The sequence below is a fragment of the Mauremys mutica genome, chromosome 18 (assembly GCF_020497125.1).
Source record: "Mauremys mutica isolate MM-2020 ecotype Southern chromosome 18, ASM2049712v1, whole genome shotgun sequence".
NCBI classification, from domain to species: Eukaryota; Metazoa; Chordata; order Testudines; family Geoemydidae; genus Mauremys; species Mauremys mutica.
In genome coordinates, this window is record NC_059089.1 from 13,849,056 (window position 1) to 13,873,568 (window position 24,513).

Consider the following 24,513-nt stretch of genomic DNA (forward strand, 5'->3'; position numbering starts at 1 on the left):
CGTCTGCCGGCTCTCGCCGCTCAGTGACGCGACGCCGCGAGCCGCATTAACCTCCGTGTCAGGGACAGAGGCCCTTAGCATGAGCATCAGGCGTTCTCCTGGCCCTTCCGAGAGAGGCCATTTAATGCCAGACATGCTGACTCCAAGGACAGTTGGAGATGGGTTCCCACTGCCAATGTGGAGTTGCTAAGGTTACTTACTCAGCTGCCTAATTAGAGAAGTCATCGCTCTAGCAAAGATCAGGAAGAGAAGGGGGGGGGAGAAAAAAAGGTTAAAAAATGCAGAGAATTTGTACGGCACTAAGGCAAGAAACCGTCACCTAATGGGGCTGCGTGTTGGAGCAATTATAACTCTGTAGCGACACCCGGTCCCCTCTTGCCCGGAGAGCGGCACACAAAGGGAGACGAGGTTGTTAGGCAGGAGAGTGGGGAGCAGCAGCCGTCTCAGGCCTTAGGAAGCAGCGAGTCCTGGTTTATACAGGCCATTTAAACCCCGCTCGGTCCTGTAAGAACCTTGCCCTGGGTCTAGCACCATTCCCTTCTCCCAGCTCATTTAATGGTCACAGCCCCTTCTATAGAGTGAGCAGATGTCCCGATTTTATAGGGACAATCCTGATATTTGGGGCTTTTTCTTACATGGGTGCCTATTACCCCCCATCCTCTGTCCCGATTTTTCACACTTGCTGTCTGGTCACCCTACCCTTCTATCACAAGACATGGAAGGGTCCCAACATCACCCCAATCAGGGCAGGCACTTGGCTAGCACTTCTCTGCAGCTCCTTGGTACAGCACAAACATTAAGCCTCCCCGTGCCCTGGTGAAGGTAAGTAGATCGTATCCTTGTTTTATACCAGGGGTAACAGAGGCACAAAGACCGAGTAAGCTGCCCAAGGTCAAGCAGCAGCTCCAGGAACAGAATCCAAGAATGACTCAATCACAGCTCTAACCACTACAGAACACTCCCTAGCCTGTGGGGCAGGTAAGGAGAGAGCGGCTGGCTCTAGAACTGGATACATGCTCAGCATAAAATCACTGAAATATAGGACTGGAAGGGATCTTCAGACACCAGCTAGCCCAACCCCCCTGCGCTGAGGCAGGACCAAGTACATCTAAACCATCTCTGACAGGTATGTGTCTAACCTGTTCTTAAAAACCTCCGATGACGGGGTTCCCACAAACTGAGTTGAAAGTCTGTTCCAGAGCTAACTACCCCAATAGTTTAAAAAAAATTCTTAATATCTAACCTAAATCTTCCTCCTTCAAACTAAGCAGGTTACTTCTTGTCCTACCTTCAGTGGACATGGAGAATAGCAGATCTTTATAACTCAACGTATCTGCAGACTAGTGCAGGGACCCACCCCCTCACTCTTCTTTTCTCAAGACTAAACACGCCCAGTTTTTCTAACCTTTCCTTATAGGTCAGGTTCTCTAAACCTATCATCATTTCTGTTGCTGTCCTCTGGACTCTCTTCAGTTTGTCCACATCTTTTTAAAGTGTGGCAGCTGGGGAGCCACTAGGGGATGGTGGCTGCATAGCTTTACGGCTCCCTTCCCCAACTCCTCCCAAAACCGGACACAGTCCTCCAGCTGAGGCCTCAACAGTACCAAGCTGAATGGGACAATTACCTCCCGTGTCTTTCCTATGACACTCCAGTTAATACATGCCAAAGTGACATGAGCCCTTTGCACAACTGCATCAAAATGCTGACATGATCCAGTTTGTGATCCATAATAGCCTCCCGATCCTTCTCAGCAGCACTACCACTTAGCCAGTTATTCCCCATTTTGTAGTGGTGCATTTGACTTTTCCTCCCTAAACACAGTTCTTGGCACTTGTCTTCACTCAATTTCATCTTGCTGATTTCAGACCAATATATCAAGGTCATTTTGAATTCTAATCCTATCCTTCAAAGCGCTAGCAGCCCCTCCCAGCTGGGTGTCATCCGCACCCCTGGGTCCTTCCTAGCTCATAAAGAAACTGGGCACCACGGTGGAGAATTCAGAGATCCACTGAAGAAACAAGACCAGCTGAGGATGCTGCCATGCACAACCAAGAGGAAATGCACAGAAACACTCATTCCAAGCTGGTGTTGGTCTCCACATGATGGTTAGACATTCCTTTTCCTCAAGCAGCTTTTCACAAAAAAGGCCTCCCCCGCTGCTCCAGCTTGTGGAACTGAGAAGTAGGGGAAGGGAGAAGAACCCATCTTTGCAAAGCACTAGGCCACGAAGTCCACTAAGTCAGGACAACGTAACGCATGAGACAGTGTCTCATTCCACCACACCAATTACACCAGTGGCAGACTTAACATCTGGCAGTGTTATAGGGTAGGACCTGAGCAGCGCAGTATGAGGTCTCAGGACTGGGCCACCAGGGGGTGTTCTCTGTTGGAGAAGGTGAGGTCAGGAAGATGTTCACATTGACCATGGACAGGACTCTGAGCGGAGAAGTCTACTCTGCTGCTATTCCGAGGTGACAGCAGTGCCAATGTATAGCTCTATTTTAAAAAGATAGACAGCAGCAAGAGAAAGAGCAGCATAAATTGCAGAGAGAGAGAGAGAGAACCCCACAAATCAAACAATCATCTCAGTGTCTCCATCACACTCCCACCACGCTCCCATCCCCTCAGGGACTTGTCAGTCTGGCGTGGTAAAGCATGCTCAGCACCTGAAATAGAGAAAGCACTCTTAACTAAACTTGGAATCTAGACGTTGCAGGGAGACAAAGGTAGGGCTGGGGGAGGCATCTTTTCTCTAGCAGGAACTGCCTGACAGTTCGTCTGCTGCCGTCAGGAGCTCATGGCCTTGTCACTCACATCTCCACAGCCCCCTCAGAGATAGAAATAGATTTATTTTTAATTATAGGGTGCAAACTCAAAGCTGTCTGGGCACCTAACAAAGTCCAAAGAAAACCAGAACTTAAAAGGATGTGGGCGGGGGGGGGGGGGGGGGGGAGATACAAGTCAGCACAGCCCAATGATGGAGGTCTATAAAATCATGACTGGTGTGGAGAAAGTGTTATTTATGCCTTCTCATAAACACAAGAACTAGGGGTCACCCAATGAAATTAATAGGCAGCAGGTTTAAAAACCAAACAAAAGGAAGTATTTCTTCGCACAGTCAACCTTTGTCAGAGGATGTTGTGAAGGCCCACACTATAACAGGGTTCAAAAAAGAACTAGATAAATTCACAGGTCCATCAATGGCTATTAGCCAGGATGGGCAGGGATGGTGTTCCTAGCCTCTGTTTGCCAGAAGCTGGGAATGGGTGACAGGGAATGGATCACTTGATTACCTGTTCTGTTCATTCCCTCTGGGGCACCTGGCATTGGCCACTGTTGGAAGACAGGATACTGGGTTAGATGGACCTTTGGTCTGATCTAGTATGGCCGTTCTTATGTAATCCATTTGGAAATTGGTGAAATAAAAGGGATTCAGAGAAGAGGGACTGCAGCCAGCTAAGGAATTCATCATTCCCCACAACAGCAGAGCAGATGCTGCAGAGGGTTTGGGGAGCAAATGGAAAAGACGTGGTAAACATTCAGCCTCTCGCTGCATCTAAGCATCAGAAATCCACTCTACACGATTTGTGTTCCAGCAGCAACGTTGTGTGCAGTGAGGTACATACACAGAAAGAGCCTCTGCCCTGCCCCAAAGAGCTTCCAGTCTAAAGAGGAAAGCAGATGGTTAGCAGACTGGACGTGTTGGGATTAGAGATGGGCAAATAATGGGTTTTGCAGTTGAGGGGCCAACCCAAAATAAAAGATGAAAAAAATTCTAGTTCGATTCAAACCTAGACAAATTTTCTTTTAAAAATTTGTCAAATCAGAAAACTTGAAAAAATTGTTTCAAATTTGATCAAAATGTTCCAATCAACTCAACATTATTTTGGTTTCATTTTATTTGGTTTCAGTTTGCATGTTTCAGGTGTTTTCACCTTTGCAGGGGGATTTGAACTAGCCACATTTGAAATCAAAACACCATTTTGAATCAGTTTGACAAATAGTTTCTGGTTCTCCATTCCCCCCCCCCGCCCCATCTCCCAAAATGGATTTTTCAACAAAATAACAATTTCATAGAAAAAGTTTCATTCAGCTCTCGTTGAGATGAGGAGCAGACACTGCGTGATTTGCCCCAGGTAGGACACAATGGCTCCAGCAGACAGGAATTGAACCCAGAACACCCATGCCCCAGTCCAGCTCCTCAACCACAAGGCCACCCTTCCTCTGAGTGATCCTGGGGCCTCACCTCCGACATGTCCGATTGCATTTGTGCCACACGGATGGAACGGTGGAGAGCAAAGCCAGAGTGAACAGTGGACATCTGTAAAGGACGCAAACAGCTGAGGAGCAGGAGCAGCTAGATGCCGTGGCATCCTTAGGGCCACTCCTCTGGAAGCCGGTTGCCGTCTGCTCTTGCCTCTCCTTTCAACTGAGCCTGTGCTGCTTGGATAATCCATTATGCAGGTGCCTGCTAAACAGCTGTGAAAAATTTGTTTTCATTTGCAAGCTTTCAAACTCTCCTCCCTTAATTGAAAGCAAACAGCAGCAAGGTTGGAAACAGCAGGAGGTGTAATGAAGCTGGAGAAGGAGATGACAGTTTTTGGGTTAAAGGAGAGGAGCAAAAGCAACCAGGGCTGTGCTAGCCTGTCCTGGCCCACCAGCCACCTCCTGGGTTTATTCCCTCATCCCATGCCTCCTCTGCCTCTGACCTACTGAACAGTGGTGGTGAAGACATGCCCAAGAGGAAGCAAGGACTGAAGTGTCTCAGGCCCCTCTTCAGAGCTTTTGTTCATCACTCTGCCCTCTTCCCTTCTTAAGGAAAATTCTTCCCTACCTCAGGGTTCTCAGGCCCTCACGACTCTATTCCCTCAGGCATGGTCCACACTAGGGGCTGGTCTATACTGGTAAAATGCATGATGTTAGAACACGTAACACACTAGAATCATAGAATATTGGGGGTGGTAGGGACCTCGGGAGGTCATGTAGTCCAGCCCCCTGCTCAAAGCAGGACCCATCCCCAACTTTTCTTTGCCCCAGATCCCTAAATGGCCCTGCATGAGGATCTTCGGGAAAGAAGCATTAGCCCCAGTGCTGGGGCCAATTAGCCAATTTTTAATATATAGATATAGATATATAGATTCTGCTTCACTGAAACTCACCCTATATAGTGTCCAGGGTTAGGATATTCCACTTCCTGTCAGGCACAGCTGCTGCCCATCCATTCCTGAATTTAGAAATTGTAGCAAATACAAAATAACCCCCCGGCTTGCTCATTACCTTATTCATTACCGCAGTGGTGCCAAGCTGAAACGCAGCCCTCAGGAAAGGCAGCGCTCGTGTTGCAGAAACCTTTACTTAGCCCTGTCGCACAGCCGACAGATTTCGTGCACTGGGACACATTTCATGGGAACCAGTTAGGACTGTTTGTGATTTAACCATTTATGGCAAACAGTTAACAAGCTACACAGGATGAGGAAACATATCCCACAGACAAACTGTTAAACAAAAACTGCCTCTTGCGTACCATAGTGTACACACACACACACACACACACACACACTCCCCAAAAGTTAAACACAACTGCATTTCCCAACTACCTGTGCACCTGTAATGCCGCTTTTTGTATTTAGTGCCCTTGTTTTATTGAAATAGGTTTTAGCACTTAAATGATCCCAGCTAGGCTCTATATCCGACATTCCAAAGATGAGACCTTGGGCAAGTCCCTATACTTCTTGGTGCCTCACTTTTCCCGCCTGGAAAACGGGGACAATTGACTCGCTATAAATTGCTTGGAGATTTACAGATGAAAAGCACAAGGTAAGAGGTAAGTATTTTTAGCGGAGAAGGCAAGGAGCAAATGCATTCCTTTCCATCAGTCCCTCAGGTTGGAGATTTCTTTTTCTAAAATCCAGCCTTTCAGAAAACGAAGGGCAGCAGCGTATCTGTTTCTGAATGTTGCAAAAATTGAAGGAGACGCCACAAAAGAGTCAGATCCGCAATTGTTTCTGAGAGTTCACTTCAAGAGGAAGGTGAGCAGCAAAGGACCGGCCCTGTGTAGGTTTCAGCAAGACATTTACAGCCTCCCTCATGAAAGCAGTCCCAGCCGCCAACCCCTGCCAGTCAGCTGGACTCTTACCATGTCTCTATTGCCCAGAAGTGATTTTTTTTTTCCAAGCACGCAAACTTGAGCGTCGATTTCTTCAGGCTGCGGAGGACGCACGCCTCCTCCGTGAGCGCTATTTCTGCCAAGCTGTTGGAGCTGTGCATGAAAGTAATTCCTACCCACTGTCACAGTCCTGGAAGAATAGTTTGCCCTCCCCATCCTTTCGTAACTCAAATGGATGCACGTATTTTCCTCCAAAAATTCATGTTCGGGTCCAGAGCGAGCCCACGGCATTGCCGGTCCGAGAGGAGAATTCTTTAAGAAGTTACAAGGGAGTGGTGGGGGGTTGGTGCAGAGACCATCTGCTGCCCTCACTAACAGCATTCTCTAGTGAGGCAGGCTGTAACACTCTGCGGTTTGGAAAGCACCTTGGGATCTTTCAAGATGAAAGGTGCAATATTCTCAGACTATATTACATCCAGGGGCTTTGTTACAGTACACAGTGCCGAGCCCGGTTTTATTGCTAGAACACTGAGAGCATCTGAAGCCTAGGGCTGTTTGGGTGACAAATGCGCCCCCAAGGCCTTTCCTTGGCTCCACAGGATATTGAAAAGATAAGAACCCTGATGCGAACAAGTCAGGTTGAGCAACAACAACTCCCTGTGTCTTTTAGGGGCTCGCAAGGACCTGCCTGTTTAGACAAGGGATGTACCATTCACACGCCTCCTGTGGGGCGCCTCAGCAGCATTCCATAGGCTTGATCACCAAATATGCCTGCCCCACCCCTGAAATGCTACAAGGATGCATGGAAACTTGACCTGGTTCATGTCTTTCCTCCCAGGCTACGCCAGAGGGTCCTTATGGGTAGCTGTCCCTCCAGTGCCAGAGCCCTCACCACAGCCTCTCAAGGCTCAGCCAGCTTCCCTGCATTATTCCATCCCTACCCAAGGCTGCTGGGAGAGCTTAAGTGCCAGCACTATGCAGATGCCCCCTTTACCCACAATGTAAGCAGCCCCATCTCCCAAAACCAGCCCTGGTCTAGGTTCACCTTTAGCCACACTGAGGCCATGCTGGAAGGGAGAGAGAGAGGCACTTCAGTGAGCACACCTCCTCTGGAGCATCCCCCATTATCAACGGCATCTACCCTCCAGTTATCTGTCTGCAGACCTAGCTCCTTTGGAATTCCAGTGCCACGTAAACCAACTGTCCGCGCCCCGTCTCATCAGGCACAGAACTGACCCTGGTCACCTTCAGGCCTACGATCTAGGAACGAAGCCACACTGTGAACAGGGTCCCAATGAAGCCACGCCCTGAGAAAGCTCCAGCTGGTACAAACACAGCGAACCCGTCTGCTGAACACCACCCAGGTACACTCCACTCTACTCAACAAGGAGCCAGGGCAAAGTCCAGTTTGGACAGGTCCAAAAGAGCACCTCTCCCTCCTTGAGCAAAACCTGCCACTGTGGGGTGGGGGGCAGGGAACCAACCAACGGAAGAGGCTTGGGAATGCAAGGCAGTGATCCTCCCCAGGAGCTGGACCCAGCCTGCGGGACTCCCTGCCACAAGAGATTCAGAATGAGTATGGGCCTCAGGTGTCCAGAAACGAACACCCGACTCGTCTCTTTGGCTCCACCCTCCATGGCCCAGACCCTACAAACCAATAAAGCTCTGCCCTGCCGGCTGCGAAGGAAGAAAGAGGAGATTGTTCATGGTTTCTATTTTTAAATGCTTAGAAAGGAGCCATGGAAGTACCCAAGCCTAGAGAGATTGCTGTTGTCCACAGCGGAGTGGGAGCTGAAGAAAAGAACACACACTATTACCTTAGCTGGAGGAGAACGACACCCACCCGCAGTTCAGCCGAGAATTGCCCACCCTGGGCCCCTCTTGCTGGGTTCCCTCTGCTCCCAGTTTCCCCAGGCAGGGGGATGGACTGTGGGACGGGGGAGGCCCAGAACCAACACCCAGAAGCAGGGCTCTGACGCCATGGCAGACTCTCCTGGGCAGGTCACCGGGCCGGATGGAGAAATTAACAAGTCTCTTTAATTTAGGTTAGATTCCCCTCCCTTCACACAGCTGCTCTCGGGACGTGTTTAGGACAAGAGCGCAGCACGATGGCAGGAGGTGGAGGCAGGACAAACAGGAAGGACAGATCTGGTTCTCCCCACATCCCTCAGCACCACTGGTTTTAATCTGACAGCCACTGTATTGAAAGCACCACACAAGCGGCTGCTGTGACCCGGCAAGACTAGGTCAGGATTTATAGCCCCCTCAGCCACAGGGCTGACCAACAGCGGAAGAGGCAGCTTTATTACTGAGGACTAAGTGGGGGCAATCGACTGCCATCTTGCACTGGGTTCAGCCCCTCTGGGAATTCCTGGTTCAGTGGTAAACGGATGTGTCACGAGGCAGGAGAGCAGAGCGAGCACGAGGGGTGAATCCTGCCTGGATAATGAGGTCACCGGCATGTCCCCAGCTCTCCCCCGGCTCCTCTCTCACCCCAAGGGCCAGGTCAGTAATTGCGACAGGCTCCCAAACTCAGCGAGAGCAGCACCACGGTATCTGGGGGCAGATCCACCTTGCTCAGGCCTTATCCAGAGCCCACCCACCCCCCAGCTCCCAGATTTCACAGAATAGATTTTTGTCCCAGATCCCTAAATGGCCCCCTCAAGGATTGAACTCATAACCCTCTGTTTAGCAGGCCAATGCTCATTTCCTGCCACCCCACACAAGCTGGGTGTTTGCTATTGCAGCAGGCTATTGACTCGGGAGCACTGAATCATGTAGCTGACCTTACGGACCAGTTGGTTAGAGGCAAAAAGCCCACGCCGCTGCCAGCAACCACTTTCTGTCACTCGATCCCATATTTTAATGTTGAGCACATAGTTTGTGGCAGGCGATAATCCAGGGGACTAGGAAGCGGCCGGGAACAGGTAGACAGCCTGGGAAAGAGACACCTGAGACGGCAGAAGCTGGGGAGGAATTTGCTGGGCACCTGGGCTGCTCTGTTCATTTGGGGTGGGAGGGAAGAAGAGTAAAGGGAGAGCTGGTCAGCACACAGGAGATGCTAAAACAAGGCTTCAGTTTCCCTTCCATGGTGGGTGCCGAGCAGAATCCCAGCCTCCTCCCCAAGGCTGAGTCATGACTGCAGCAGCCTCTGCCCTTCAGCGCTCCAGCCCAGGCTGCGGACCTTGGGACGGGTGAGAAGACAGGAACCGAACAGAGGTCTCACGAGCGACACCGAGCCCTTCGGGAAGGCACAGTTAACTCTTCAGATGCTGCTCGGCAGCACACGGATTGTTTTTCTGTAATTCATCCTTGTCCATCCCTTACTCAGTAGCCCCAACCGCAATCAGGGCCCCATTGTGCTGGCACTGGATAGAGAGTCCCTGCAATACTGACAAGTGATGGGAGGAGAAACAGCCACAGAGGGGATGAAGTACATTGCCAGCAAGTCAGTGGAAACAGAACCCAGCCCTCCGGACTTGCCAGTCCAGTGCCCTGACCTCTGGGCTACTGTCTCATTCCATCCCCTCCCTTCTGTGTTACCATCCCTCATCACCATTGCAGTTACACGGTAAGCGCTTTATCGCAGGGATTATGACTGTTTATGAGTCCTGGAAAGAGACTTCTTGGGCACTGTAAAAATGATAAATACACAATACTTAATAATGGAAACAAAAGCCATGAGGTCCCTGGAGCTTCAGAGCCAGGCAAGAGAGATGGATTTACTCTGCAGCTTGGACATTTGCTTATGTCCTTAGTACCAACTGAGCATGGCTTGAGATCTCCAGGCCGCTTCATACTCACACGCCTGTGAATGAGAACTCACCCTGCTCCTGCATTCACAGCCCGTCCAGGGTGTCTCACCCACTTTCCCCAGTGCCACTCTGCATGGAGCACCATTGGGTGCTCTCCTCCTCCGAACTGCAGCTCATCAGTGCAGCTGGCTGTACAATTTGTGTTTTATTCCAGTACAGCAGAAGGGCAGATATGATGCACCGCAGGCAGGTTTCTGCCATCCTCCCACCCTGGTACACCACTTCCTCCTCACCTTACAGGAGATCTATGCAAAGCTATACTTACCAGGATCAGAAATGAATCTGGGGGCAGTTCTCCTCTGAAGGCCACATCTCCAGGCAGCCAATAAACCTGGCCCTTGCCTCCTTGATAGGACTATGTTTGGTCTGAGCTCTCAGCCTCACCGCTCCCTTCACCAGGCACCTTGGTCAGGCCTCTGACTTGATGATCATGGGCAGGTTTTTCAAACCACCTGAAAATGCTGGGGCTAGGTCTGTACGGAACATGATATAAGAACAATCCCTCCCCACCCACCCACGGCAGGGAAATACCATCTCCACCTGCCTCAGAGAACGCTGGTGCCAAGCCAGTGTCCCAATGACCCAGGGATCATTTCACACACCAAGAAACTCGACGGGTCCATTTGGAGTTTAGGAGTCAGGCAGTGACGCATGTTAACATCACACCCAGAAGCAGCCAAGGTCCGTACCAATTTGGTCTCATCCACATGGGTCAAGCAGATGTACAGCAGCTAACACAATGGGGTCCTGGGCTCTGACTACAATTCCTCCACACTATGGTAATGCAAATAAAATAAATAGTCAAAGACAGTCAGTAACTGCTTTAAGGAATGGGTATTTTGGGGCCTCTTATGTCTCCCCTCCCACCCTGAAAATCAATCACACACACACACAGGGGAATTGAAGTTCCCAACCCGACATTGCAAAGACGTGCATTTTGCACTGTGCCATGGCCCTGGGAAAGGCAGATCCCGGGTGCCAAGGTATCTAGGCCAGATGACTGACCCCAACTTCTGCCCCCTCCCCTTTCCAAAAGGCAGCAGGCAGAGGAACAGAAAGTGGGGAAACGAGGGTTAAACCAGCTCTCCCCACAACTACAGGCCTTCTCTAGTGATTCCTACCCGCTGTCTGGCAATTCAGCCGGAAAGCAAGGGCTGCTCTCTCTATAGTTAATCTTCTGTTGCCACTAGCTGGTCAACATGGGTACTCGTGGAAAGCAGTGATTCTTGTGTTCAGATGCCGGAGGTAGTTTGAACCAAGTTTCCCCCCCCCCCAGCAACCCTTATTTAAAAAGGCATTTATGGATGACCAAGCCCCCTGAGGAGGGATGAACTGCAGGAGACACTGCTTTAAGAAACGGATGCATAAGGGATCCCCCACTCCGCATCCTGATGTCTCAGCATCAGACAGCAGCAAGCATCAATTCAGGGCAGTTGGGGATGGGGCACACTAGCCAGGCAGCAGAGATGTGTGGCCGGGACCACTGTGTGGCCAAGGTCTAAACACAATTCAGGAGACTGATAGTTCTCTCTAGGACTGCTCAGAAGTATTAAGCTTAAATCATTCCCCATCCTTTTACCTCTTCAAGAGAAGCAGGAAACAAGTATCAGCTGGGTACAGGGAGTTCTGAAGGGGAGTAAAAAGCTAGAGATTCAAGCATATTTCCCGACTTGGTGCTTGGGATGTCAGTACCTTTCTGAAAGCATCTGTGGCTCTTTACACAGTACAGGAGTGAGGCACAGAGAAGCTAAGTGACATTCCCAAGTCACACAGCAAGTCAGCAGCAGAGCTAGGAATAAAACACAGGTTTCCCTGCCGCCTAGCCCACGATGCAGCTGCGCAAAGCTGCCCATCTTAGCCAGCCGCTTGGTTTAGAACAGTAGGAATTAATTAGACAGAACAGACACTGCCCCTTCCCACAAGGCCTGTTCAGATCCACTGCCAGTCCTGACAGGTGTTCAGGCCATGAACTACCTCCTCCTGAAGGTTGTTTCTCTCAGTAAGCTGCACGGACGAGCAGTGGCACCAGTCACACCTGCTTCCCAGCCCTGGCGTTGAGAGACCCCACATGCCTTATGTATTGGCTGTACAAAGTCTCCTTAAAGAGAGCTGTATCTACTGCACTTAGACCCACGAGACTGTTCTTAACAGAGGCCACGTCTCAGGAGCCCTCCCCGTCTCTCTGAACCATTATAGTCACATCAGTCGCCTCGGCTTGCAAACTGCTTCGGTGTCAAGGCGATTGACCACGAGTAGGGCTCCGTGTTTGTCACGGAGGTCACAGATTCCGTGACTTCCTGCGACCTCTATGACTTCTGCAGCGGCCAGTGTGGCTGACCCCAGGGTCACCCAAGCAGCTGGCCCTGAGGCCTGCTGCTCAGACAGCCCTGGGGCTTCCCTCCCCCCGGCAGCAGGCTCCCCGGGGCTCACACACACACACACCCCCAGCTGGTGCCACGGGCTCCCCCCTCTCCTCTCCAAGATTCAAACATGGGTCTTTTTAGTAAAAGTCATGGACAGGTCATGGGCCATGATTTTTTGTTTCTTGCCCGTGACCTGTCCATGACTTTTACTAAAAATACCCCTGATTAAATCGTAGTCTTAACCATGAGTCATTAACTTAAACAGGTGACAACCCACGGCCCCTTTCAATATCTTTCCTCTATCACCCTCCGATCTGTTCTGCAGCCTCTGCTCTGTGTAATGCCACGGAAATGAAAGCCAGGTGGGAGCAGCCAAACACAAAGTTTGCTCCATTTTCCCTTTCATCTTTGCACAGCCATGCCTAGTAAACAGCACACCCCATAAGGGATTTCTACCTGGCCCAATGGATACATTCTAATAGCGGCTGTTCCACACAAACAGGCGTCCCTCAAGAGGCAAAGCTCCTTGGTTCTCTGAATCAGGTGACATCCCCTTGCTTCTCTCTCCAGGGACTCCTCCGAAGCAGTCTTGCTTTCACTGCATTCCCATCAGTGCTTTTGCATGGCAGGGCCTGGTTCCGATTCTGTTGAGTGAGTCTGGAAGTGGCTACCCTTTACCTGACTGGGCTATTTTGGATACAGCCAGCAAGAGACAAGGATACACCCCATGGAAGAGTGTTATGCCAACCAATGCCTTGCTCAGGGCACGGCAGACTTCTCCCAGCCCAACACAAAGGGTCAGTGCAGTAGAAAAGGAAGATGCTTTCAACTAATTGAAGTCAAGTTACTTCTCACTGCGCAGCGGAACCCAAGTATTGGGAACCACGCCATTTGTGGCGCACATTTGGTTCAGAGCACCAGAGTGCCAAATGCAACTCAGGTGACAAGGAAATACTCGGAGTGCGATTCGGTTCAACACCGTGGTTTCACTAAAAGATCAGATTCTGCTTTTCAATAAAAATCCCCACTGACTAAAAGGGGGCTGCTATAAGCAGGTAGTATTATATCGTTAAAGCAGCAGCAGCAAATGCATAGGCATTTCCATTGTTGCCCTCTTTTCACTCCCTCCACTTTCCAAAAATCCCACTTTTGGGCAAGCAGCAAGCTTGGAAAAATTCCAGCTTGAAACAAAAAGCCGCTTTTTGTTTCTTTTTAAAGAGATCTGAGCCGTCAGTTCAAATATTCTGAAAGGAGAAAAACATTCTCCCTATTAAAAAGATTCTGTATGGGATTTTTTTCTTTTAAAGACAGCTCAAGCACCCAGATGGCTGCAGTAGAAAGTCAAAGTGTATCAAAAACAGGAATAAAGAATCTAGGAAAATGCATTAAAAATGACATTAAGAGGATGTTAGGATTGCATAGCTAAGGATCAAAAACAAAAATCGGGATGTGAAAGCAAAGTTGCACACACCACTTTAGCTCATGCCCCTTGCATGTGGGGGTGTTATTAACGATTATCCTAATGCATATGCAGAAACACACTTTTTTCTGACACCCAAAGATACACAGCATCTTGTAGTGCTGCATACGCCAGTCAAACAGAACCCATTAAAGTCATTTACAAGAAGTACACAGGAAATTTTTCTTACGTAAGATACTACAGTGTAAGTAACAGATCAATGGTGAAAATTTGCCAGGATATATATATAGGCCATCTAGTTTAGCTTGGTAGCTAACTGCCTCATTCTCTGAGCTGCACTTAAAGCGGCCTGTGCTGCCTGGTGAATAGATGCTGTACAGTACATGGCTGGTGACTAAATCACGATACACGCCCCAGAGAGAAGAGGCCTCATCAGAGAGAGTCTAATTCAATGAAGATGCTGGACCATTAGGCCAATGAAAACAACGGAAGAATGAAAAAAATACTGCAAGGTGTAACAGGTGTATCCAAGGTCGTAGAAAATCAGGCGTGATGGTGTGTTATCTATCAATGCATAATGCATAGGGCCAAGGGGAAAAGCTAAACTTGCCATTGGCTGCCTTTTGAGTGCTTTGTGCTCTGCAACCCTGGGGTTCACATCATGGGGTTTTTGGGGGAGGGGGGCAGGCTGTAAGTTAAGACAGAGAAAAGGCTTATGAAACATACTGAGCATTGGTGCTTGAATCACAGGGAAATGCAATGGCGTGTATGGGCACGCAAGGGATTAACTCTCATGGGAGTAAGAAAGTCAGGCTAGGCCAGTGTTTTAGCTGGACATCCCCCGGGGCGATCAGAGGAGGAGTCAAGTTAGCGAACCCTGTTTTGGGTTCTCTGATCCAATGGCAACACTGCCAACCCCACAGCTGGTTTCAAACAAATACATATAGAGAAATCCCTTGCAGAAGAAGAACTCTGCACAGCCTTGGAGCTTAGAGAGTATGTATCTCCAGACACCAACACCCCCTAGTGGGCTAAAACACTCCTCTGGCATGCCATCTGTAGACGTGCTGGCACAACTTTTTACATTTACACATACTGGGGAAGGTGCAACGAAAATCTCTTAGATCATGATCACAGGGGAAGAAGCTTCTTTCTGATGCAGATCAGCCCATGTCCTTTTTGTAGAGTACCTCCCCTCACCCCCACGGATTCAGATTGTCCAGCCTTTTTAGCCCACAGCTTTGCTTGAGTTTGGCTGGTTTGTTTATTAGCAGGTTTTCCCACTGTTACGGTTACAGCTACTACGGAGAAGGTTCCCACAGCCACCAGACTTGAGCAATGCATCTCCCAGCCCTGCTTTGAGCAAATCCAGATGGCACTGCATGACGAATGCTAACAGACGTGGGAGCCTTATCTACACTCCAGCTCCCACCAGTAGAAACTTTTAATCAAAAGACACCTATATTGTAGCCAATGCCCCCTAGGGAAGTTACGCTCTTTTCTCCACTCATGCAGAATTGCTTCCCCACCAAATAAGTCAGTTGTGGCCTTCGGAGAGTTTCGAGGCATTAAGAAGCAGGCAGGGAGGGTGTGTAACCCAATTAGGCTTCAAAAAGGGGCACTTCAGCTGTGGACATTCACAGGAAAGGAAATAATCACTGAGATGAGAAAAAAGGGACACGTATCAAGATTCTACAGTGGTGCCTGACAGAAGCTGCCACAAGTTTCTGATTCATCTCCAGAAAGATGTTACCATTAATAGATGAAGAGACCATTCCCATAAGTTAGGCTCTTGGTTGTTTTGTTCTTAACTACCTTTCCTTCAAAGTTCTTGGTATCAGCCCCGCCACCAGCTCTGTTTTATGCTGCTTCGAGCTAAATTCCTCTGGGAAGCTACTCAGGTAGACGGTTTGGGATAAGCGCCTCAGAAAAGAGGTAAGGACACATCTGGAGCCATCTGCAGATGAAAAGCATTCTCCTGCTCACAGAGAGAATGAACTAGGTACCTGTAAAATCGGAACTCAAAAGAAAACTTGCCCTCGGAGCCAAGTCTACGTACAGATTGCTACCGTAAACCCAGTCAATAAGTCCTTGATGTCCAACAGCAAGCACTACTGCAGCGAGGAGGGGACTAAGCGTTTAAGGCAATTTCCCTCACCACCCAAGAAGATCAGAACTACTGGCCTCCCTCTTTTCCTACATTTGTACAGAACCTTTCATCCCAGAGGATCCTGATGAGTCTGGCAAGCTGCACAGAAAATATAGACGCTATTTAGACTGCAGGGCACTGCTGAACAGTTCAGAACAGGAAGCAGCAGAGAAAAAAAAATCTACAGGGATAGTCACCTGGGGATGAGGGACCACACCTGAGGGAGTTTACCACAGAGCTTGATTGGTAACTCCGTTCCTGTCTCGCCACCCTCCACCACACACAAACACACACAGACCCCCGACACCTCTGGGGTCACGCCAAGCCAGAGGCAGCTGGGTCCATAACTATCGCTAGTACACAAAGGCCTGCGGGACTTCTATTCTAACAACCCCACTATTCATTGTGCCCAAAAAGCAATCCAGCTAGCCAGCAAAATTGTTTACAGTGACTGTCCAGGAAAGAGTTAAATACAAAAGGACCTCTTGCCACTCCTGGAGACAGAAAAAACTGCAGTATGGAAGTATCCACAGCAACTCATGAGACAGACCTTGGGAAAGGAAGCGGGCGGGGGGGGGGGGGGTTTGCCTTCTGCAGAAGCAAGGTACTGATTATGTTTAGAATTGTGGCAAAGCCATCCCAGGTGGGGAAGTTCCCATTTATACTCTGCAGCCAGGTCAATATCCGCTGCTTTGGGGGAAACCTTGAGGCATCTAGCACAGAAAAGAGACTGTAACAGGAGCCAGCACAGAGAGAGTTGGGTTAATTGTGAGCCCTAGTCAAGGCACAGGCTTGCTGAAAGGTAGAGGAATTCTTAGGCATACTGGGTCCCTCCACCAAGTCACCCACTGCAATGGGATTTGCCGTACCGGATGAGACTGCTGCCCTGTCAGGTCTAGTGACCTTCGTATGGCAGGAACTAACACTTAAGGCTACAGGCAGGTGCTTTTGCCTTCCTCTGAGGCATTTAGCTAGGTGTGTAATGTGGGGCTAGGGAGAATCCACTCCTGATCCCTGCAGCAACTGCGTTTTGCCCTGAAACCTCAACTTGGTGAATCAAAGATTCCTGTTACCTTCCCCGCCCCCACCACAATCTCCTGTATGGTAAAGCCAGCCCAGCCCATCAGGGGCTGTTCTTCGAGTCTGAGATTTGTTACCTGAAGTACATTTTTTTATTAAGTTCTGGGGGTTTTGTTGTTGTTTGTGATTGACTTAAGACTCCTAGGAAGACAAGCAGACTGCAGAGCAAGGCTCGGACAAGCTCAGTTTAGGAGGCATCCAAGTATTTATTACAAGCATTTTCTATTAGAGGAGCCTCCCAGGGGGTTAAAAGACCATCAGATGCAGTTAGTTATTTCACTTCTGTGGCATATCACATTCACTGAATAAACAGTCACTTGTAAACAACAGTCTGCGGCTAAACACCCAGCTATGTACCAGGTTAGCATGCACATAGGCTATAATAGCTTGAGACACTAAATGCATAGAAGACAATCCACTCAAAGTCAAACCAGAGGTGCATGAAGCAGCATCTTCATCAGCATCACAGACAAAGCCAAGCAGGTACTCAAATTACAGACAGCTTAGATCCCAGAGAAGGAGAAAGCTAGTGGATAAAGAGGAGATGTATTGAGATCAACAAAAGCCTTCAGTCATCTGTCACAGCAGACACCATGCTTTAGCTACAGAATTCCAAACAGTTCAGTTTCATGGAGTAGAACAAGTCAGATCTAATATATAAAATAGGATAATAGTGACAAGACAGAGGAACATCCCATGTTCGAGCAGGAGATCAACTAGCTTCATGCAGGAAAGATGTTCTCATAACCCATTTTAATTGTTCCCCGCTCCCAGGAAATCTTAGAAAGTATGGAGAAACATGCAGGCATGCTGTAATAGACCCTGACAGCTACAGCATCACACAGAGCAGGGGTAATCAGAGAGCATTCAGCCAAAATATTTATAAGCAATCAAATAAAATCTCCTCTTTTGCCCTACGCTCAGTGGTAGCGTCTCCAGGGCCAGCCATTCCCCAGGAGTGCAGAAGACAGTTAAGTATGAGTAGTACCACCCTGCTTTGCAGGCTGAGACAATATGCTCCAAACCGGTTATTTGACAAGCCAGCAGGCAGCCTTGAGACCCTGCTACAGCTCTTTTCCCCCTTCTGGAAAAAAAATGTGCACAAAAAGGCAAACATTAAAAAGCTCTAAAAGATAATGAAGCTATCAATTACAAGGGAGGGAAATCAAACCACGGCAACGTGACAGCACTAAAGTGGCTCCTGCAGGATCATTGCAAAGAACATTTCTGAAATCAAACTGGTTGGTAACTCGGGGATGAGGCGAGAGCTTGCCACATAAAGAATGTCCTATATTTTACATCTGCAAGGGCAGAGGAGTCCTGCCCAAGAGGACAAGGGTAAGAGCCCCTCTGTGATGGAGCAGACGGAAACCACTGTGCATTGTTGCAACAGGGACTGAAGGGGAGGGAAAGCTAGGAGGACGTCTTTAAACTAAGGAAAGCAGGTACAGCTACAGGTATGCGAAAAGCCCAGAGGCACACACCTAAAAAGGTGCAAGAGCTGTATCAAGTCAAATGCTCTCCACTCCTGAGCAAAAATGAATAGAAATAGAAATATTTCAGCCACCATGAAGAGAGATAATGCCAGCTAGTCTTCCCCCGAAACGGCATCCCACCAGGACACAGGACTTTAAGGGAGATGGGAGGGAAAGTAGCAGTAAGGGGGGGGGACGACAGACAGGGACCCCCAGGGAATTCGCTATGAGGGGTTGTGTATCATATCCCCCCCACCACCACTGCTTCTGCCCCAGCATTAGTAACGCCTCAGTGTTCCACAAGCCCATCAGTTCCACTCCGGCCTGGAGCAGTGGCAGGTACTTTGTTCCCCCTCCAAACACCAGCCTGCCTAGGGGTTGGGGGCACTGCCCATCAGGCCCCCGGAGTCACTCCAGCAGCGCAGCCCTCCTCTGCTTCCTTCCCTCCATCATCTCCCCGCGTCCTCCGAGCGGATCCCAAACAGGAGGGCAAGTTCCTCGCCAGCCAACCACAAAGCTCCCCCACCCCCCACCGAAGGGCAGGACGCTGCCTCAGTTGCCCCCTCCCGACACCCAGAAATTGCCCCCTTCCCGCAAAGCGGAGCCCCTCGCTTCGATCCAGGCTCCGGGCGCCCTGCTCAGCCCCGTGTGGGTGTCAGAGATGACCCCATCCAACCTCTGCTGCGTCCCCGCGGGGAACAGGGGCAGACCGGCCGTGTGCCCGGGTACCCACCCCGATCCCCTGCCCCCCACTGCACCCCATCCCGGGGGGCGAGAGCAGCTGGCTCAGCCCCGCTCCCGGACCCCCACGGAGCAGGGAGAAGTCCATGAACTCCGCTCCGTGCGCCCGCCTCCAGGGAGGCTGCAGCTCCCCGCCTGGCCCTTCTGACCCGGTCCCCACCCCGCCGGTGCCAGGGTGAAGGAAACCCCCCGCCCGGTCCCCCGGACCCCTAAGTCCCCTCCCGGCCTCCCATGCCCCGGACGGGTCCCCTAGTCCAGCGCCCCTCGCCCGGGCAGCTCCCCCCCCCCCAGGGACCCCCGGCTCCGAGGCGCCCCTCGCCCGGGCAGCTCCCCACCTCCCCGGCTCCAGGGCGCCCCTCGCCCGGGCAGCGACACCCCCCCGCCAGCGACCCCCGGCTCCAGGGTGCCCCTCGCCCGGGCAGCGACACCCCCCCGCCAGCGACCCCCGGCTCCAGGGCGCCCCTCGCCCGGGCAGCGACACCCCCCCGCCAGCGACCCCCGGCTCCGAGGCGCCCGGGCAGCGACACCCCCCCCCCCGCCAGCGACCCCCGGCTCCGAGGCGCCCCTCGCCCGGGCAGCGACACCCCCTTCCCAGCCCCCCCCCCGGCTCCGAGGCGCCCCTCGCCCGGGCAGCGACACCCCCCCCCCGCCAGCGACCCCCGGCTCCGGGGCGCCCCGCGCCGCCTCACCCAGGGTGAAGAAGGGCAGCTCCGTGTTGTCCAGATCGTCCTGCACCGCGATGCGCCCGGGCAGCTCGTTGCGGACGAAGAGCAGGAGCCGGGACTCGGCGGCGGCGGCGGGGCCCGAGGGGCCGGGGGCGGCGGCGCTGGCGGCCGGCGGGGAGCCGCTCCAGCTGATGTCGTTCTCGCGGAGCACGGGCAGGGTGGACACGGTGACCGTCTTCACCCGGCACGGGCTGTCGGGCTCCCGCGAGGCGGAGGAGCCGGGCCCGCTGGCCAGGAGCAGCAGCAGCGGCAGCAGCGGAGCCGGGGGAGGCGGCGGCGGCGGCGGCTGCAGCGGGGACCGGGAGGCGGCGGCGCGGCGGAGCCGGCTGCAGCGCGGGGGAGCTGCCATGCCGGGCCGGGGAGCCGAGCCGGAGCCGGAGCGGGAGGCGCACGGAGAGCCGAGCGGGGCGAGCCAGCCGACTGAGCCTGCTGCTATCGGCCCGCCCCCGGCCGCCGCGCTCCGCCTCCTGCCCGCCCCCGCGCCGCCCGGGCCTGCCCCCTCCCGGCCTGGGGCGCCGCTTTCCCCCACTGCCTCCCCCGGCAAGCCCCGGGGCTCCCAGAACCTGCCCTCGGCTCCCCTCGCCCAGCCCCGGCCGGCCCCACAGACCCCCCCCCCGCCCTACTCCTCAGGGCTGTCCCGCAGCCTCCTCCTGGCCACTCACTCCCAGCTCCCCAGCCCCCCCAAACCGCCCACTGCCCCTAATCCCAGGAACCTCCCCTGCCCTTCCCATCCCCTTTCTAGCCCTCTTCCTGCAGGGAACTCTCCTTAGGCCTTCTCCAGCCAAGCTCCCCTCCTTTCTTCATTTACCCCCATAACGCCATGCCCTTCTTCAACCAAACCTTCTCCCCAATATGCCCTCCCCCCGTCCGTAACCCCCCTTTTCTTTTCTGTTCTCAGATCTACTTCAGCTTCCCAGAACTACTGTCACTGATGGTTCTTTCCTTAGTCCACTTCCTTTAGAAAGGAGGGAAAGTCCCAAGTCTTTTGCTCCTGGATGTTCCTGTCTTCCTCAACCATTTAATTCCTGCATCTCTCTTTCCTCTGGTCTCTAGCCCATCCCTCCGCTGCAGTTCATCACTTCCCCTAATTTTCACTTCAGCCAAAACCTTTCATCCCACACTCCCTTCTTATTTTCTTCCACTAACCCAACCCGGTATTCCACCCCTTTTCTCCAATTCTATCCCCCTAGTTCTTTTCTCCAGTTTTCCCTCCATTGCCTGACAATTATTATTCCATTTCTCTCTCACTTCTTTCATCTTCTATGATGTCATCCCCACAGTTTCTTTCCCTCCTACTGTCCACCTTAATCCACCCCATCTTCCCTTTAATTGCTTCCTGACTCTATATTTAAACCTTCCTTCAATTAGTCTGGTTCGATCCTCATTTCCCCCAATCCATTAAACCACTTTCTTTCTCTTTAGTTTATTTACTTTAGCCCCACTCTTCTTCACTTTATTGAGCAAAAATCCCTCAACACCTCTTCCGGTAAGTCTCGGGGAGACAGTTCCATGGCTGATGTAGTGCCACTGACCTGAACCTGCTCTTCTTGTCTGTTGCTCCAGTCCATCCACCAGTTTAATCAGACTCTTTCTTACCATCTGCTTTTCCTGCATTCAGTCATTCTGTCCTTAACTCAGTCTGGTCTCATACTAACTCCATTTTGTTTCTATCTTTCTCTTTCTCTCACTGCAGCTAGCAGCCTTCCGGTTCTCCCTCCACCTGCTCACATGTTAATCTTTCTGATCAGCTCTTTGTTCTCTTACCCTTCCATTCAGTGGCTTTTTCTCTCCCTCGCTTTCAGTTCAGAGCCTGTCATGAGCTTAGTTCAGGCAAACTTGAGACTGAAGGCCTTGGAGGAGACTTTTCAACAGTGCAGACGTATTCACAACACCATGAACCAGCTTTATAATAAAAATTAGCTAGCACTACACAAGGGAAATGTGATCACATACCTTGTCTTCATCAATACAGAAAAGAAAAAAAACCCAACTGCTCACTAGTTGAAAGATGTAACAGCTACCCACAAAATGGCCCCTTGAAAGCAGCAGCTGCTTGGCGCTGCCTAATTTAAAGGGCCAACTGAAAGGCATGCTGGGAAAAAAAGTTTGTATAAGAAGGTAGCCTTATTATAAGATAATGTAGTAGAAACTCTGTCATTCTAGGGGAAGGTGTTATTTAAAAAGGGGGGTATTGCGGTGTCTATAACTTAAAAAAACAAAGACTGGATTGGCTATGGAGACTGAATTTTTCCTCACTTCCGGTATTGATGCCTTAGCTTCTCCTGCAAAAGGATGAGATGGGGAAACAAATACTGCTGCTAACTGTGCAATACTCCTTGAATTCTGGTGGTGAAAGAGGGCTGAAATGGCAAGGTCATGCTGGTGAAATGTGACCAAGTCCAATTTTTTTTTTAAAAGAATGGTGTATCCTTCAACTAGGGCTTATTTCAGTTCATGGTCACTCACAATTGTTTCAGGATATTTCCATCATATCCCTCTTTCTGTAACTTTTCACTAAAAAAAAAAAACAAAGAAAAAAACCTTCATGTGGTGAAGCTTGGTGCCATCCTGCTTCTGAACAGGCTTCAGCTATGGCAGCGGTTCTCAAACTTTTGTACTGGTGACCCCTTTCACATAGCAAGCCTCTGAGTGTGACCCCTCCCTTATAAATTAAAAACACTATTTTAAATATTTAACACCATTCTAAATGCTGGAGGCGAAGCAGGGTTTGGGGTGGAGGCTGACAGCTCACAACACCCCGTATAATAACCTTGCGACCCCCTGAGGGGTCCCAACCCCCAGTTTGAGAACCACTGATCTATGGGGTAAGAAATTATTTTGGCCACTAGTGCTAGGAATTAAGCTGTTGGCACTCCTGGCCCATAAGGTGGTAGCCCTCTCATATCAGTACAGTACATAAGAACATAAGAACATAAGAAAGGCCGTACTGGGTCAGACCAAAGGTCCATCTAGCCCAGTATCTGTCTACCGACAGTGGCCAATGCCAGGTGCCCCTGAGGGAGTGAACCTAACAGGCAATGATCAAGTGATCTCTCTCCTGCCATCCATCTCCATCCTCTGACGAACAGAGGCTAGGGACACCATTCTTACCCATCCTGGCTAATAGCCATTTATGGACTTAGCCACCATGAATTTATCCAGTCCCCTTTTAAACATTGTTATAGTCCTAGCCTTCACAACCTCCTCAGGTAAGGAGTTCCACAAGTTGACTGTGCGCTGCGTGAAGAAGAACTTCCTTTTATTTGTTTTAAACCTGCTGCCTATTAATTTCATTTGGTGACCCCTAGTTCTTGTATTATGGGAATAAGTAAATAACTTTTCCTTATCCACTTTCTCAACATCACTCATGATTTTATATACCTCTATCATGTCCCCCCTTAGTCTCCTCTTTTCCAAACTGAAGAGTCCTAGCCTCTTTAATCTTTCCTCATATGGGACCCTCTCTAAACCCCTAATCATTTTAGTTGCTCTTTTCTGAACCTTTTCTAGTGCTAGAATATCTTTTTTGAGGTGAGGAGACCACATCTGTACACAGTATTCGAGATGTGGGCGTACCATGGATTTATATAAGGGCAATAATATATTCTCAGTCTTATTCTCTATCCCCTTTTTAATGATTCCTAACATCCTGTTTGCTTTTTTGACCGCCTCTGCACACTGCGTGGACATCTTCAGAGAACTATCCACGATAACTCCAAGATCTTTTTCCTGACTCGTTGTAGCTAAATTAGCCCCCATCATGTTGTATGTATAGTTGGGGTTATTTTTTCCAATGTGCATTACTTTACATTTATCCACATTAAATTTCATTTGCCATTTTGTTGCCCAATCACTTAGTTTTGTGAGATCTTTTTGAAGTTCTTCACAATCTGCTTTGGTCTTAACTATCTTGAGTAGTTTAGTGTCATCTGCAAACTTTGCCACCTCACTGTTTACCCCTTTCTCCAGATCATTTATGAATAAATTGAATAGGATTGGTCCTAGGACTGACCCTTGGGGAACACCACTAGTTACCCCTCTCCATTCTGAGAATTTACCATTAATTCCTACCCTTTGTTCCCTGTCCTTTAACCAGTTCTCAATCCATGAAAGGACCTTTCCTTTTATCCCATGACAGCTTAATTTACGTAAGAGCCTTTGGTGAGGGACCTTGTCAAAGGTTTTCTGGAAATCTAAGTACACTATGTCCACTGGATCCCCCTTGTCCACATGTAGAGACCCATAGGGTGATCTGGATTCTCTGTGGAGCGCCCAACAGAAGGTTTTTTGATTAGCTCTTAATTGACTGGGTGCAGTTTAGCTGTAGGTCTGACCAATCAAAAATGAAGTTGTAGTTGTACTTAAGTTCTCTCTATTCTCTTGCCCACAATCAAGCCATGAGAGCCGCGTGTTCTAGGGATTAGAGCAGCAAACTGGACATTAGGAAATTTGGCCTCCGTTGCCAGCTTTGCCACTAAATATGTGACCTTGAGTATGGCATGTGACTGTAGTATGCGTCAGATTCTCCATATATGACGTGCAGCTACTACCTTTGATAAGCATTTCTTTGGATTAAAGGTGCCTTTTCTATGTATATACATGCAGGTTGTCGACTGTCTTCTAACCGCTTTCTTTAAA

The 24,513-nt window shown here is 50.3% G+C and overlaps 1 protein-coding gene across 1 annotated transcript in view; it reads right to left on the bottom strand.

Moving 5' to 3' along the window:
• The window catches only part of ASTN2 (astrotactin 2), a 614,387-nt gene extending 592,883 nt beyond the window's left edge, over window positions 1-21,504 (bottom strand). The window contains exon 1 of the mRNA XM_044992620.1: window positions 21,408-21,504. Coding sequence (XP_044848555.1) covers window positions 21,408-21,489 — 82 coding nt within the window. The 5' untranslated portion in view covers window positions 21,490-21,504. The remainder of the gene's footprint in view (window positions 1-21,407) is intronic.
• Between the last annotated feature and the right edge of the window lie 3,009 nt (window positions 21,505-24,513).